At 35.9% G+C, this 17,584-nt stretch overlaps 2 protein-coding genes across 11 annotated transcripts in view; one reads left to right on the plus strand and one right to left on the minus strand.

The window, feature by feature from the left end:
- LOC134205239 (cell growth regulator with RING finger domain protein 1-like) overlaps nt 1–17,296 on the plus strand; it is a 104,749-nt gene extending 87,453 nt beyond the window's left edge. For 8 of the 9 annotated variants that reach the window (XM_062680310.1, XM_062680311.1, XM_062680312.1 and 5 more), the window contains 2 exons: nt 6,371–6,614; nt 15,472–17,296. In XM_062680310.1, the coding sequence (XP_062536294.1) occupies nt 6,371–6,614; nt 15,472–15,650 (423 nt within the window). In that variant the 3' untranslated portion in view covers nt 15,651–17,296. The remainder of the gene's footprint in view (nt 1–6,370; nt 6,615–15,471) is intronic. The other variant, XM_062680319.1, reaches the window with a different exon arrangement.
- LOC134205238 (uncharacterized) lies at nt 11,306–15,462 on the minus strand. Of its 2 annotated transcripts, XR_009978098.1 has the most exons (3): nt 14,994–15,462; nt 11,676–14,576; nt 11,306–11,618 (listed from the first exon to the last, which is right to left on the minus strand). XR_009978098.1 is itself a non-coding variant. In XM_062680309.1 (2 exons), the coding sequence occupies exon 2, from the start codon at nt 13,507–13,509 to the stop codon at nt 12,187–12,189; it is 1,323 nt and encodes a 440-aa protein (XP_062536293.1). In that variant the 5' UTR covers nt 13,510–14,576; nt 14,994–15,462; the 3' UTR covers nt 11,306–12,186. The 2 variants fall into 2 exon arrangements, 1 of the variants encoding a protein (XP_062536293.1); XM_062680309.1 differs by having other exon boundaries at nt 11,306–14,576.
- Nucleotides 17,297–17,584: the final 288 nt, after the last annotated feature.

A 17,584-nucleotide genomic window follows, 5' to 3' on the forward strand; every position in this document is an offset into this window, starting at 1 on the left:
CGACTAAACCGGTTTAGGTCATAGCGGTATCCGAGACGAAAGAATCTATTCAAAACAAACGTCTATCAGATCAACCACCACTGTACAGTGGTCCTGAATGATATCAGAAACAATTTTTAGTCTTGATGAATTGCGTTATACATAATCTTTATATTGTTGATACAACTTGACTCCAATGTAAGAAATCTATTAATATTTCCATTACAGGTATTGATAACGTTATATTATTACTCCAAATTATAATGTTCTTTTATTCCGAACACAGTTATATTAAATTAAAACGCCCCAAGGTAGTTACGCAATTTTCTGACGAATCAAATTGGTAGCAGAGTTTGAAACTTTATTTTGTGAAAAATTATTTAGTAGCTTTTGATTGATTTTTTGAAGATACTTGATACTTGATAAAATATTGATACTTTTGAAGATTTGTATGTTTTCTACGAAAAAATGTTGATTCCTAATTGCGATGATGGTGGATGATCTCAAGGAAACTTTCTGTCAATTATATATTTGTTATTTTTTTCAAAATATTTTCTTTTATGAAAACATGTGATTTTTTTTAATGGAGAGTTCTGACAGTGTTGTTTGCATTCATTATAATACCAATTCTTACAAGTTTTTTAAGCTAAAATCATTAGTTAAGCATTCTAATCCAACTATTTGTCCCAATTGAGCAAATGTAACTTGAAGTTAAGAAGAAATAACACATAAGCATACATATCAATACCTCTTCATTCTTCCCAAAAAGTGAATTAGTGCAGTAGCCGCAGTTGTCTTATTATTTTATTCAGCAAACCGTAATGTTTAACAAATCGCAAAGCGTCTCTTAAATCGTTTTACCCGACGTCATTAAATGGTAATTTATCTTTTCAAACCACTATGTAATTTGATTCAAGAAACCGTGAACCTATGAAAACGGTTCAACATACCGCAAATAAATTATGCTTACGATATAAGGCCAAGACTAACTCAAAGTAATGATTATTTATGCCTTAAATCAAGTGCAATTAATGCTCACGCTATATCAAGCGTAGTCGTCGAAACTCGTCAATACCCATACGGTAGATGTAAGTCTCAAGCTTATTTGTGTACATAAATGCCAAATGATCTCTCCCAGAACAAACTTTTTTGATTCAAGAGTTCCTATCAATTACATAAAAAAACAAATTTTAGAATTATTGTAAAAAAAAAACCTTGGCATTATACAATTCTGCAAGGTTTTCATACAAAGAATGTAATATTTGTTATAGCTACTGTATTGAAATAACTTGAGTTGTATTAAAATCTTCTGAAATTGTATGAGCCATAATTTTATATAATTTCTGTAAGGTTCTTATGCAAAACTGTATTAAAATATGCCATCCGCTGGTTGGATTTAGAAATCCTATTTTTTATTGTGACTGACTTGACTGTCATCGTTTTCCATTTTTCTAAAACAAATTTCCTATTTTGATTTGCATGACGCATACTGCCTGAAAGCGCATAGTTGTCTCATTTTTGCTGGGTTTCCTATGCATATGGGACAGTTATGCTATTACAGGCAGCATAGTTCAAGTAAAAAAGTTATAATAACTCAAAATTAGCATAACCAATTTGATTCGTGCAAATTCCTATGTGGTACAAGCCTAGACCTTTGTATGAGAGTAGCATAACTTACATCCTTCATCAAAGATAATTATTTAGGACTAACAACTAGCATTTACGATCACATGCAGCTCTATGAGTAAAGAAAAACAATTGATTTGGAATTCTTCCACTTGGCGGCGCTAGAGTATATGAAACCACCAGTTTGGTTCGATGTCTCGAAATTTATGGGATTTTGAAAGTTGCCGTCTTCTACAAAGTTGTTCGAGGATTGGAAAAAAATATGTTGAGAAACTGTTTAACTTTTGAATTCATCCGCAAGGCAACGCTGATGTATATGAGAGATCAGTCTGATTCGATATCTCGGGATCTGTTGGATTTAGAAAGTTGCCGTCTTCTACAAAGTTGTTCAAGCATTGTTAACGAATATGTTGAAAAACTGTTTAGTTTAAAATTCATCCGCAAGGTGGCACTAATGTATATGAGAGGTCAGTTTGGTTCGATATCTCGGGATCTGTTGGATTTAGAAAGTTGCTGTCTGCTACAAAGTTGTTCAAGGATTGTTAACGAATATGTTGAAAAACTGTTTAGTTTAGAATTCATCCGCAAGGCGGCACTAATGTATATGAGAGGTTAGCTTGGTTCGATATCTTGGGATCTGTTGGATTTTAGAAAGTTGCCGTCTTCCTCAAAGTTGTTTGAGGATTGGAAACCAATATGTTGAGAAACTATTTAGTTTAGAATTCATCCACAAGGCGGCGTTAAAATACATGAGAAATCACTTTAGTTCGATATCATACATATCACGGTATGAATTTGAAAACTGTCGTCTTCTACAAAGTTGTTCGGGAATTGGAAATCAAAATGTTGAGAAATATTATTTAGATATATTTATAATATTAAATTATTATTATATTATTTAGATATAATAATCAAGGCGTTGCTAGTAATATGAAAGATCAGTTTGGATCGACATTTCAGAATATGTGAGATTTAGATAGTGGCCCTCTTCTACTACGTTGTTCAGGTATTGTAAACCAATATGTCAAGAAACTGCTTAGTTCAGAATTCATCCGTAAGGTGGCACTACTGTATATGAAAAATCAGTTTGGTTAAATATCCCGGGATCTGTGGGATATAGAAAGTTGCCGACATTTACAGTTATTTGGGAATTGAAAACTAATGCGTTCAGAAAGGTATGTAGTCATATGGCTACCGTTTCAGGCTCATACGCAGGAGGCTGTGGGTTCGTTCTCAGGCATGTTTCATTCTCCTGCTTTGTATCTTTCTCAATATTTCTCATGTTCCAGATTGGATTGACTTATGCTGTTAGGGTAACCATTGACTCTACCAAGACAAAGTACATGGTGGCAGGTAGAGATAGAGGAAGACCTAGTGATGTTGGTACTGAGGTAGTGCTTGATGGGGATGTTTTTGTAGTTGTTGAAGAATTTGTTTACCTTTGAACCATCCGTCAATCCGCCAGTTTACCTCTTCTCGTTCGGATTAATTCTCGCTTAACTTTTCAAAAGGACCTAAGTAACATTTTTTTCATGAATTAATTTGAATACTGCAATCAATATCTTTCATGTTGTTCTGTTGATTGCGCTATTCAAATTAATTCATGAAAAAAATGTTAATTAGGTCCTTTTGAAAAGTTAAGCGAGAATTTTATTTCATCGTGGTCTGTCAATATAACCTCACCAGAGTCAGCGTGGCGTTTTTGTCTTGTGCTTTTGCTGCTGACGGTTTACACGATTACCGAGTTGGCGTCTAATGAATCGACGTTGGCTATATAGTGGCTGGCCAGGAGAATTAGGGATTTTATCGAGCGAGGCATTTCCGGTTGTTGGTGACACGTGATTATGCCTTGTCATAAGACGAGTTTGTACAATCCCATTGAATTCCACCAATTGACTCGACTTGACTTGACCAAGTCGAGTCAAGTACGAGACACTGAAGACGGCCTTACTGTTTAGGTCGAAATACGTATCTGCCAAGATACAATTAAGTGGTGGAATTCAATGGGATTGTATAAACTCGTCTTATGACAAGTGAAGACATTCCACTAAAAAGTTCCAAATAATTTTCTTTGCAAAAAGTTTGTTTATTACAACAAACAAAGTACAGTCACTCTCAAAATTGAGCGTACAGCATGGATTAGATGAATATATTCAAAAATTTCAAAGGAAATTTTATTGTTGGCTCGGTTGTTTTTAATGCATTTCAATATTCATCCCTTTCTTCAATGTATGCGTACATAAAATGGTTGAAATTTTTTCTCTAAAGTTCATTTATTTGAAAATACGCCTATCAGATGTGACAAAATTGAGCGTACACCGAATTTTTGTCTATAAAATTTCTTATTATAAACACGATTATGGTATTTTAATATTGTTTTTTCATGATTATATTTATAGTAATAAACATCCGCTACTTAAACATGCAATGTTTTGAAATTAAACCATGTTTTAATCAAAATGGCGAATAAGTCAGATGTATAAACAATGCTATTTAACAATTCAATGCTGCTGGGCAAAATAGATGCTTAAAGATATGGATTTCTCCAGCATCGTGTCTTATATATGAAAGATTATCAAAATCGAGCGAGACATACGATAAAATTGGGCAAATTCAATCGGTAAATGATGAAAACAGATGTAAACATACAGAGAAAACGACAAATGTTGGGAATGGCATATTTCAAATTAGGTATAACTTTATTTAAAAGTCGATGTATAGGTAGCTTATAAACTCAGGACACTCATTAATAATAATATTAATAAAAGAGCAGCACACGGATTCATTTTATATTTGAAGACTCAGCCACCGTAGGAACAAATTTGGTTGAATCATTTAAATTCACCAAGATATCATTAAATAAGCTGCCGAACTCTTAAAAAAGTTTATTTTTATTCGCCGCATGGAAATCATCCAATTGTATCCCTTATGGTAACAGATCGTGGAGTTTATTCCAAATTTAATTTTGAAATTACGATTTTAAGCTATCTTTTCAATATTCAATCAGAAGTGCTCTATGGGGTTGAAAAGCTCTTTTTATGTTCGGTACCTTAACATGCACCTTGTACTTTTAGAATTTGACTGAATGATTGGATTCAATAATATTACCCCTAATGATAGACCTGAGACAATAATAGAGCTTTAAAACAAATTTAAGTTAAAGACATACTAAATTTGAATTATGCCATTCATAACTTTTGACGAAACATCTGTTTTCATCATTTACCGACTGAATTTTCCCAAATTAATCGTATGTCTCGCTCGATTTCGATTATCTATCATATATAAGATACGATGCTGGTAAAACATACAAATTAAAGCATCTATTTTGGCCAGCCGCATTGAATTGTTGAATATCAATGTTCTTACCTCTCACTTGTTCGCCATTTTGACCAAAACATGGTTTAATTTCAAAACATTGAATGTTTAAGTAGCGGAAGTTTATTATTATAAATATAATCATGAAAAAACAATATGAAAATACATTAATCGTGTTTATAATAAGAAACTTTAAAGACAAAAATTCGCTGTACGCTCAATTTTGTCACATCTAATAGGCGTATTTTGAGATTATTTTCAAATAAATAAACTTTAGACAAACAATTTCAACCATTTTATGTACGCATACATTGAAAGAAGGGATGAATATTGAAATGCATTGAAAAAACCGAGCCAACCATTCAATTTCCTTTGAAATTTTCGAATGTAGTCAACTAATCCATACTGTACGCTCAATTTTGAGAGTGACTGTATATTTATTATTATTGGCACGGTCAATAAAACCCAGTCTGCTCTATGATAATTTAAAGATAAGCTTAGTAGATCCTAAAAAGCTTCTTGCGAGATTTCAAGTCATAAAAATGAGGTCAGAATATATAAATTACACAATAGGGTGGTTCAAAAAATCGATTTTGCTCCACAGTGCTCATCTAATTCTTTACCATGTTCTGAGTGTTCTCTGAAAATTTGAGCTCATTTGGATTAAAACTGATTTAGCACAAGCCATTTCAAGTTTGCATGCAAATTAGTATGGGGAAATTTATTTTTTCATTATACTGTTAATGACGTTCCCCCATTAAGCGCAGGTTAAAAGAAAACCTACATAGCTAAAAGGAATACTCAACAGCTTTCACCCAACGAAAATCGCATGTTGATTAATCACCCCAATAATTAGTAATCGATTTTAAGACAGGTTGCGAATCTTTAGTCATGATCGTTAAACTTCTTTGAGGGCATCACTGAAATGTGCAGTGCAACATAGTAGCCTGAATTTGTGTGTGCTATCTTTCGCGCCACGAGCAGCAATGTTGCCTGTTGATGAGTTATGCAATTATCTCCAGAAAACCACGGTATAGATTAAATTCGATTACTAATTATTGGGGCGATTAATCAACATGCGATTTTCGTTGGGTGAAAGCTGTTGAGTATTCCTTTTAGCTATTTAGGTTTTCTTCGAACCTGCGTTTAATGGGGAAGCGTCATTAACAGTATAATGAAAAAATAAATTTCCCCATACTAATTTGCATGCAAACTTGAAACGACTTGTGCTAAATCAGTTTTAATCCAAATGAGCTCAAATTTTCAGAGGACACTCAGAACATGGTAAAGAATCAGATGAACACTGTGGAGCAAAATCGATTTTTTGAACCACCCTATTACACATGTTATTCCTACTCCCGCCAAAACGTATTGCATTCATTACCATCCATATAAATGTAACAAAAAATGTAATAATTTACTCCTTCTTTCATCTATTCAATTGCAGCAACTCTACCTTGCTACTGGTGATCCCACATCCTCCGAAGATGGAGCCCCTAGTCAAATAACCGGATCGTTGTCGCTAGCCGAACCGGTAGCGTGTGCCGACAATTCCGGTCCTCTGTTGTGTAGCGACTCGATACTGCGAGATTGCCCCGGTATCGAGCAGCTATGCGTCGTGTGCCATTATTTCCCTCTATCGCGAGCGTTGCTACCCTGCAGGCACACGTGCATATGTGCGGTTTGTTTTAGTAAGTATGATCCCAGCCAGTTAGCGGTTGATCTTTGAAGAAAGCAATAAGGGACCACTCACAAATTACGTAACGCAAATTTGGGCAATTTAGAACACTTCCTTCCTCGTTGTAATGCTTTTTGTTTATTTAATATTTGGCTGAACTTGAGCTGACCCGCTCCCTGTACAGATTTACGTAATTTGTGAACAGCCCCTGAGATACTATTTTTACTTACATCATACTGCAAATCAATAGTGAACATTATTTTGCAGGTCAGGTGACCAACATTTATATAATTTATTTATAATAACTTTTGATTATTCAATTTTTATGCTTTTCTCAAATGCGTATGAGATTACATTTACAGCGTAATTAAATTACGCTCATCAGGAAATAATGCTTTCAAAGAGCTTTAAGGACAAGTGAAACTCTAAAAGTAAAAACCACAGGAAGCTTTTTTTCGATTCCGCGTACATGCGTTCTAATCTATATGCAGAAACCACCTACTTTCTTTTTAATACACTGTTCGAAGGTTCAGAACATTTTCCTTACAGTAAAAACATACCAAGGTTAAACGTTTGCCATCTTTTAGCATTTCTGCACGTGTAGTGACAATCATATAGATACAGTGCTAGCTTTTTAGTGTGGTCATAGCTAAACAGAAAGGCACACGCACTTATAGCATGTCCATTTTACTGTTCTGACAACAGTGACTTTGAAACGCATTCTTGTTCACGTTCAGCTCAAACTTGTACTACTGGTTCTACCAAATTCAGAACACTTGCCTTTTTTGTTCCTTCACAAACCTTTCTGTGGGTTGTATACACTCACAGGGGAGTTTGCAAATACCAGATCTTGTTACACTATGTGAGTGCAAACGGCATAGATCGAATAAAAAAGATCTGATCAACACCTGATAGCATTCCAATGAACTGGAAATGGTGAATGGAAGTTGGATGTAGAAAGAACATTAAGCGCGTCCACGTGCTAGGTCGTGGGTGGGACAAATAGGGTAAATGTCGGACTGTACAACAGTTTTGGTGCTGACAAATCGGTGCAAATTGCATTGTATTGCTAATAATTCTAATCATTAAAAATAATATGAAAAAATCAGAGATTCTTCGTGGCTTCAAGAGATCTTGCCGGATAGAATCTCCGCATAATTTAAGAAATAGATTTTAATTAAAAATATAGCATTTCCAGAATTTATAATGGATTTCCAGGAAGCATGACATACATCCTGGATTTTTAATGATTTTTTTATATCTATTGCGTTTAATTGACAGACTCAGGCGTGTATAACACCTTATTGATAATTAGTAAGGAGAAAGGGACATAGACCAAGATACTCGTGGCTACTCGTGACTCAATGTTAGATTGCGTAATTTCATGATGGACGGGGTTGGGACTTAGGTTTGGGGTATTTCAGCTGCTCATCCGGATATTTGACGGCTTTAATGATGTAGCGCAGCATCGTACTCGAGTTGTGTTTCGTCAAGGAGCATCTTCCAGAAGGACAAAGCTTCATGGTATACGGAACAATAAGACAGAGACAAGAAAAAAACACTGAGAAAGAAAAAAAGATAGTATTAATTAGACTTTGATGTCAGACGAGCAAAGAAAGGCATAGATAGCCTGCATATACACCACATCGAGATCCCCCGAACTACATCTTATTTCCCTGTAGGGTTGTTTACCTCGGGCGATAAGGGTATCCAATAGTTGCTCTCTGGAGGCGTCGTTTACCGAGCAATACCAAACTACGTGATCGATGTCATCGTAACCGTAACCGTAACATAATTTGCTATCGACAAGGTTCATTCTGTAGAGATGTGCCTAGGGCTGAAAACCTCTCAAATAAAGACGAAAAAATGTGCGTTTAGTGAATAGTAATTGGACATAAGCCTCGACATCGTGCAAATGAAGCCTCGACTTAAGTCTTCTTCTGTCTGTCTGAACCATATAGACTCGGAATCTTCAGAACTAAAAATTTGTATGCAGAGGTTTTTGGGGCCGGGGAAGATTTTTAAAATGGTTCGAGACTTCCACCTACTTTGGAAAGGGGGGCTTCCATACAAATGAAACGCCAAGTTCTTCATAACTTGATAATTAATCGAGCAAATGGAACCAAATTTGGCATGTGGGGGTTTTGGAAGGGAAAATATGTTTCTGTGATGGTTCGAAACCCCTCCTCTTATGGAAAGGGGGGCTGCCCTGCCATACAAATGAAGCACACGTTTCTGCATAACTCAAGAACTAATCGGAGAATATATCAATTTTAGGAGAAACAAGGTTCGTCGGGTCTGCTAGTAAAAAACAAAATCCATCATCAGGGTATTTGCTTAACTACGAAATCGAGTAGCTAAGCAACATACTGGGTGTTGTAAGATGGTAGGAGAAAATCTCTTTTGAAACGATTTGGTATGCTTTGAAATAAAAAAAAATCATGGGGTGTCCATGATTGGCCCAAGAAATATCTGGTCACTTTATACCATTTTATATACAAAACATCACTTTAACAACTGTTAGCGTTGATTCTCTGGAGCAATGAAGACCTCTTGATAGCAGCTTGTGGTTTTGGCAGCTTCAAGACTGCAACTTTATTGCTTTAAATAGTTGTTACGATTTTGTAATTACAAATCTACTTACATTTAAGTTTCATGCTCCACTACAAGTTTCGACTCCGCTAACTGTGCTTCACATAACAAATAATATAGCATTAGAACTTTCTATGCACTAGATATCTACTATATGTTCTATTTCATATTTTGACAACTAGTCAAACCGCATACAATGGGGAGCTCGGGACACACTAACATGCTGCAACAAATCATCCTGTTATTTTCAACATACCCCGACCCGTGTTGTCCCGAAATCTTCATTGTCTTATGCATAATTCCTAAGCTATGATTCGATACCTTGCATGCCTTTTACATATAGCCATCTACCCTAGTATATTTTGCATGGCTCACATAGATGAACTTGCACTCGCAGGCACATAATTTAGTTTCTTGCAACAATGTGATCATGATTAATATTCAACATCATATCAGAAGCTTCTGGTTCTCTAAAAATAAACAATGAAATAAAGTTTCTGCATCAGTAATTTTGTCCCTTTGCAGTGATGCATCTGCAAGATGCCAGTTAATTCATTGTGTTACCAATCATAAACATGATCACATCACTTTACAGGACACAACTGCTCTTGTTCCAATTCTAGATATGTTATTCATAATTTGGATAACAACACTGGATAATACTATTGACTATGCAGAAAAAATCTTCGATAGTGCGTGGAGTGATCCACTGCCCGTTTCCTCGATGTGTATTCCTCTCCGATAACAATCTATCACGTCATGTTTACGAGTACCACTACACGATCCTCCTGGATCGAAACCCGTGCGACACCCAGCGTAGAGAGGAATGCAGTCAAATACATCATGTAGTCTTCCTACGACCAATATATGTGGCTCGTCTGATAACGATCCACATCGTATTATAAGGCATTTTATGAGACGTTTCGCGGTGGCCCGATTATTTACTTCTAATGTTTTGTTTTGGTATGATTCTGCGTGAACATTCCTTTAGGTCCGAACACAAAATAATGTTTGTAACGTTTTACTTTTCATTCGTGTTTTCTTCAGCATTTCTTGCTTAGAATGCAATGGTATGAATTATTTAACGACACGCTTTAAGAATCATATGAAAAACTTTGTTCTAAACCCCTGGTAGACGAAAAGTAAAACAGGCAGAATAGATGATGGGACCCATCGGAATGTTCGGCGCGAAATTAACAAACAAACGGGCTCCCACTAATTGTCAAAGTAGATAAACACGAGAAAAACAGCTGTTTCGATCTGTCTCATAAAATGCCTTATTACTGCTTCTCTTAACGAAATTTCTATTCTCTCGTTTCTCCTGCACCTTCTAGTGTGTAAGGCAATATCAACTAAGAAAAGACTGTTGTTGTAGGACTTGAAATGCGTGGATTCGCTCATGGTATCTAATTTGTCTTGAGTGACTAGCATGGTATTAGTTACCCAAAACAATGTTTCTTGGATTGGAGTATCGATAGGAGTTGATTTACAAATACTTTCGGGTAGCTTGTTATCTGCTGGGTGCCCGCCAATGTGATCTCTACTGGCGATCGTGCTTACCACTACTGTGTTCGATCTCGATGTCGCCGACTTGGAATTAATAACGAAATTTTTCGATATACCACTAGAATTTCGTCTACCCCTGGAAGTATCAACCATCACTGCTGGTGTTACATACAGAACAAGCGGCTCCATACTCCGAAGCCGTTTGTCATCTTCGTTTACTCGCATTGCTGATAATTCTGCACTTTGATGATAAAACTGTCGGTTATTTTGATTAGGTTCTGAAACTAGACACACTGTTTCAGCTTGCAAAGAAGTGACACAGACGGGAGACACCATATCCACTTTTACTTCAAGTTGGGAGGGTGGTGCTAACCGTACTTTGTTCACATGTGTTGAAGGTGGAATCTGTTCATTACCGTCTATGACAGCCGTAGAGGGAGACGAACTGTAAGGTTGAATAGTTTGTGGGATTCTGATAGGAATATCAGAGCACCTGATATCGAATTGAAGGTTAGACACAACTTTTCATCCATCAAATTTGCTTCAACCAGCGGTTTTCGATGATGTCTTCTCCGTTAATATCGTACCTAGCTTTCGTACCTTTCTTGGTTTTGTAGAACAGATGTACCCTACTGATAGACTGCTTTCCAACCTGCTCCAATTCTTCCAGCTTCCGTTGGTATTCTTCCCGTGAACGCCGACTCTCTTCCTCATACTGTGACATTCGCTGCTGATGTTGTTCCTCCAGTAACTTCAATCGATGCATCATCCGTTCTTTACGGATACTACTTTTACCGTCGGGATGCCCCATAGCTGCTCCAGCTTTGGTTAAAATTAAATTCTTGAAGTTTGTTAGCGTTGATTCTCTGGAGCAATGAAGACCTCTTGATAGCAGCTTGTGGTTTTGGCAGCTTCAAGACTGCAACTTTATTGCTTTAAATAGTTGTTACGATTTTGTAATTACAAATCTACTTACATTTAAGTTTCATGCTCCACTACAAGTTTCGACTCCGCTAACTGTGCTTCACATAACAAATAATATAGCATTAGAACTTTCTATGCACTAGATATCTACTATATGTTCTATTTCATATTTTGACAACTAGTCAAACCGCATACAATGGGGAGCTCGGGACACACTAACATGCTGCTATTATAACCGGCAAGAGCGACTGAGGTAGACGGAACCGAACGGAGATACTCGCGGAGGAACGATTGGTTAACTAAATTATAATAAATACTTGAAGGGTTTCGGAGCTGTTGTAAAAGGAGATGTTACTCGCTTGGTGGTTCGCGTTGAAAGAGGCCGACAGTCGCCGGACCATTTATTAGAACGGTATCGGTCATTACCGTTCGCTATAAATTATGTTACCATAAAATACACGGAATGTACATTTAAATTATTTTAAGGTACACATCAATCCTTCCGTTTTTCAAGACTTTCGATAGTCTATAAGACTTGAGAAGGAAACGTAACTTTCAAATATTTACCAAACAATTATTCGATCACATCTGATATAATTTCTTCTTTTCGAATACCTTGGCAGGCCATCGAGCGCCAAATTCGATTTACTTATTCTTCTTTCGATGCGGCTTGACCGGCGACTGGAACCCCCACAATGCTGACTCCGAGAATCCCCGGAAAGGCTTTTCGCTGACTCCTCATCGACACGCGTTCCTCGTTGTGGTAATGGATCGGGATCATCGACATAGGGATCTACATGTACCATCATCGATTGACATCTCCGGACGTGCGCATCGCCAACGGCCTTCATTTGACTTTGGAGTGCCGTGGCAGTCATTCCGCCTCCAACTGTAGTCTGTAAAATATTTTTACAAATACGTTTACGAAAATTAGCATACAACCATTTGTCCTGAGGGTTACTGTTCCTGTACCATAAGGCATCATCAGCCATCAGGCTGTCCAAAAGATCTTTTCTATGATTTTTGCCAATATCATCATTAGATCCAGTAATTAATTCATCATTGAGATAATCACAGCTAATTAATGGTACTTTACTGTTGTTGTTGTATTGCTTTACATTAATCATATAGATTAACAATTTAAAAGTATAGCCTAAAACCTTCTGAGAAGAAATAAATCCTTCCATTGTCATATCATTTTTAAAATTTATTAAAAATAGTCCAATTAGATCCTCCAATTTTGCGTATGAGCATTTTGGGTCAAGTAGAAACATTTTCATTACATCCTTAACCATACGAACTATTCTCTCTGCCTTGCCATTAATAGCAAGATTATACGGAGGACTGTTTAAAACCCATATTCCTTGCCTCTCAAAAAAGTTATTGACATCATGAGGATTGAATAACGGACTATTACCTGACATTCTGTCTGGAAACCCAAATTTAGCCAAATATGCTAACAGTAGTTTTATAATCTTTTCACATTCCTTTCTATTTTTCATCCATTCAACTTCCATCTTATTTGAAAAGCCATCAACGTTCAATAAATGAACGTGATGTTTGTAGTAGAAAAATCCTTGGTGTATTCTACCAAAAAGTTTTGTGGAAGGAATCCATTTCGTATTAATCAACTGTTTTGGTTGCTCTGTCATAACAGCAGAAGTATCACAAGCACTAAAATTTTTGTCCAAATCAGCAACTGACTGCTCCAATGGGAATCGCAAACAAATATCGGCACTATTATCCCTTAATGCATTGGGAACGTCAAAAGCTTTCCTATAAATAGGTGTGTCGAATTTTAAAACCATCTCGGCTTCATTACCTTTAATAGGAGTCAAAAAATCTTTGATGAAAACATCAGACAATTTAGTCTTGACATAATTCATTAAGTCGTTGTTCTTGTGTTCAATTATTCTGTTTCCAGTTACTTGTTTTTTAAAACTATTACGCCAGTTTGGAAAGAAAACATCCAACCAGGTTCTCCCAAATAAAGGAACAAAATCATGATTACTATCCAATACTAGAAGTTTTAATTTTGCCTTTATATTCCGAAAAATAACCGAAACTATAACTTCACCAGCAATTTTCAATCAAGAACCGTTTACCACTATTAAAGTTTTAGAACTTTTCTGAAGGGGAACATTGTATTTAGCCAAAAATAGCTTCTTTCCAATTACAGAAACGTCGGAGCCACTATCAATCTCCATCTGCATATTGATGCCTTGAATAGCTAGTTCTAGTAAACATGGATGACTTTTGTTAATGGAAGAAACATGCATGCACTGTAATTCACCTTGGTCTGAGTCATCAGTCTTGTCTTCCCAACAATTTATCTTTGTTGATACGAAAATGGTACCCTAACCGCTTAAACCATGATGCAAAAGATTGTCCCTTACGGTACGGATCGATGTTTGATGCTACGTACGACATAATCTCTATAGCTATTAAAACCAACCAATAATTAAAATTTTATAAAATAATAAACCCAAAATAATTCGGATTAATGTTTCAAAATAATTTGTTAAAATGGTACCATATAAGCACCTTAAATTAAATATCTCAATTGGTTTTAAATAATTTGCGCACAATTTATCAAAAGCAACATACTTCCATTGATCATCAAGAAAAATAAAAAATCACCAAATAAATATATCAAAACCGTTTCAATTTAAGGCGTATCCGCCATTAATGCGATAAACGGCCTTTTGTCTAATTGTTACTCAACACAATGCACTTTTTCACGAGCAATGTATACCAAAATAAAAAAATCACTTTTCTCACTATTTAAATATGAATTTCAAATAAAAGAAACAATATCACGGAAACAATATCACCACACAACTTACCACAATCCAATAATACCAAACCCGAAAATTTATTGTGCTCCGGTAAATACCCTTCCACGGACTTAAGTTTCAAAGGGGAAAACCTGTCCGCCGTCAATCGCCGCTATCTGTATGGAATATAAAGAAGAAAAACACTTATTAATCACTAACTAAATAGTTTTAAAAACTTTTCACTTTTCTTTTGTTGTTCCAATCCTTTGTTACAAAAATAACACAATAGGCGTAGTTTTAATTAAGCATAATTATCTCATAATCAATAAGAAAAATAAATCTTTTTTCCACTCAACAAAAATCTTTTCAAAACTTTGTCTTTTCCGTGTTGTCGTTTGTTTTGTTTCGATGAAATTAAATCACTATTATACACCTCATACACCACAAAATGGTGTTTCACTAGCACAAAAACGTGCTTTCACTAGCTTTTTCAATCCCTTTATACTTCACCAATACCGCTTCTCCGGAAAATCCCAGTCGGAAATGTTCCGATATCTACCACCTGCTCTGCAACCAGTCTAAACTTTTTGTACCGCTGCTGTTTAAATCGCGCTCCGCCCCGGAGGCAAAACTGCACACTGCCTATCCGGCAATCGCCCGGGGAACAGCACTTTTTTTTCTCACACGCGCACTTTTCGTAGATTTTCCTCGTCGCCAATATTATAACCGGCAAGAGTGGCTGAGGTAGACGGAACCGAACGGAGATACTCGCGGAGGAACGATTGGTTAACTAAATTATAATAAATACTTGAAGGGTTTCGGAGCTGTTGTAAAAGGAGATGTTACTCGCTTGGTGGTTCGCGTTGAAAGAGGCCGACAGTCGCCGGACCATTTATTAGAACGGTATCGGTCATTACCGTTCGCTATAAATTATGTTACCATAAAATACACGGAATGTACATTTAAATTATTTTAAGGTACACATCACTGCAACAAATCATCCTGTTATTTTCAACAAACAACAATGATATCAAATGCATCATTTAAACCTAATTCAACATTTTTTTACAGACAAACTGGATCGCTGCCCAATGTGTCGGGCCGCTATCACAAGCTATTTCTGTATCCGGACAGAAGACTACGTACCGCCGACCATCGTAGAATCGAAGGTAAACAGCAAATCCAAAATGGCCGTTCACTGGCTGGACGCCCTGAATGACCGTTTGACAGATTTTTTAGGGTTTAGATAACTCACCTCAGGGTTGGACCTAGGATATTATAACAGAACGTATGTGATTAAAATGATGTGAAATATGAGGCGCATAGAGAGGGAAACCATTTATTTTGATGGAAGCCCTACAGACAATGATCGATATCAAGTTTAATATATCAGATTACCCGTTTTATTGGAAAACCGGACGTGACGAAAAGAGATGCCGGACTCTGGCAACAGATAGAACTAGAGGTACGAATGGAAATCAATTGATTTTTCTAATTGTTACTATGTAGTGTAAATTGACATGTGATAGACTGTTCTCGTCCCTTGTGGCTCGTCCTTTTTAACATATTTATTTTTTATCTCGACATACTGTTCCTCTTGCTTGCACATTTCACTGACTGTAGCTTATTAAGATTTAGTTAAGCCGATGTTCCCCAATTTAAATATTCGAATCGCAAAATAATCAAAAGCCATTATCAATCAGCTACGTGAGCTTGGATTGGTATGCATAAAGGGCCAAAATTCCATCATTTTTTCCTACTTGCAACCATTTTAATCGTTAAGCTCAATTATTTCATTTTCGCAAATACCAGATTCAGGATTCAAAGGATAATCACTTTTCCAAATTAGTTGACTTAAAATATGATAAAATGTAATGAAATTATTGGGTGGGCGTTATAAGGCCTCTTCCCCTAACGAAAATGAACTTATTCGGGGAGACTTACTCCATGATAAGTTCCTTTTTATAAAGGTCAAGATTACCTGAACCTTCCTGAATAAGCAAATGTTAGTTAATCTTTTCGAGTTTCTACTTCTGCTGACATTTTAAGTGAACTAATTGACAAGTAAATCTACTCATCATCACACCGCAGAATTCCTTTGGAGCAACAAGCACAGAGGTAGATTTTCATTCAAAAAATACATTAAGTTTATAAATGAGAGATATCTAACCAAGTAAGTCACAGAAAACATTGTATCACTATTTTTTAGTTTTCAGATACCTTCAGTATAAATACTTAATGTATATGGTTGAAAAAACCTTGATATTTCTTAACATCATAATTCCCACACTAAAACGCTTACGGCTATTATCTTTACAGCAGTTGTGAACTGAATTAAACGTGATCATTACCCGATTTTGAATTTAATTTCCAAATATTTTCAAAGAGCTTTCTTTCAATTTCTAAAGCAAACTATAAGTGAAAAATATAAAATATGTGCTACATTCGACGAGAAAAAATCATTGTTACCGAGACAGAACGGAATGACACATTTAATTTAAAAACAAAAGTTGCTCCAGAGAAATTCTCTCAACTCATTAGGTTCATTTAGACTTGCACTTCTGAACTTCATTTCTCATTAAACACGTTAATTTTATAAGTAGACATAATGGTAATAAATTATTATTGTATTTTCTATCAACGTTTGTTCTTTTTTCTTAATCATATTTATTCGTGGAATAATAATCACAAAACTTTGTGATCTATAATAGTGGATCCATTACGGTTGTTTCCTTATATGTTTAATGTTGATTTGCATGGACATCACAAACAGCAAGTATAGCATAGCTAGTTTTATTCAACGTCAGTCTGTCATCTAGCCTTCAAGGAAATAGCAAATCATAGTGTAAGTAGAGGTACTGATTAGATAAAAAAATTAAACATGTTTCAAAAATTATTACTATACTCATTGAATATTTGCTGTGAAATCCTTTAATTCTTCAAACTTTCGCTGTGTTTATCAGGTGAGTAATTTAGATTATTATACCTAGTATACAAATATTTCTCAGTCACATAACAGATCATAGCGGCCATCGTACAAGATATACTTGCAAGCCAGTCAACCCCAGACTGATCACGAAGCGAGTCGCAGGTACAGAGTCAGAGAACTTGGTATTATATAGAGACACGTGCAGGAAACAAAAGCAATATGGTTTCACGGCCAGCAGACAAAAACATCCTGTGC

Source organism: Armigeres subalbatus, chromosome 1 (genome assembly GCF_024139115.2).
Source record: "Armigeres subalbatus isolate Guangzhou_Male chromosome 1, GZ_Asu_2, whole genome shotgun sequence".
In the NCBI taxonomy this organism is placed as follows: domain Eukaryota; kingdom Metazoa; phylum Arthropoda; class Insecta; order Diptera; family Culicidae; genus Armigeres; species Armigeres subalbatus.

Excerpts from the sequence above, each read along its gene's own strand:
- LOC134205238 (XM_062680309.1), bottom strand. The coding sequence starts at position 13,509 with ATGAATTATGTCAAGACTAAATTGTCTGATGTTTTCATCAAAGATTTT.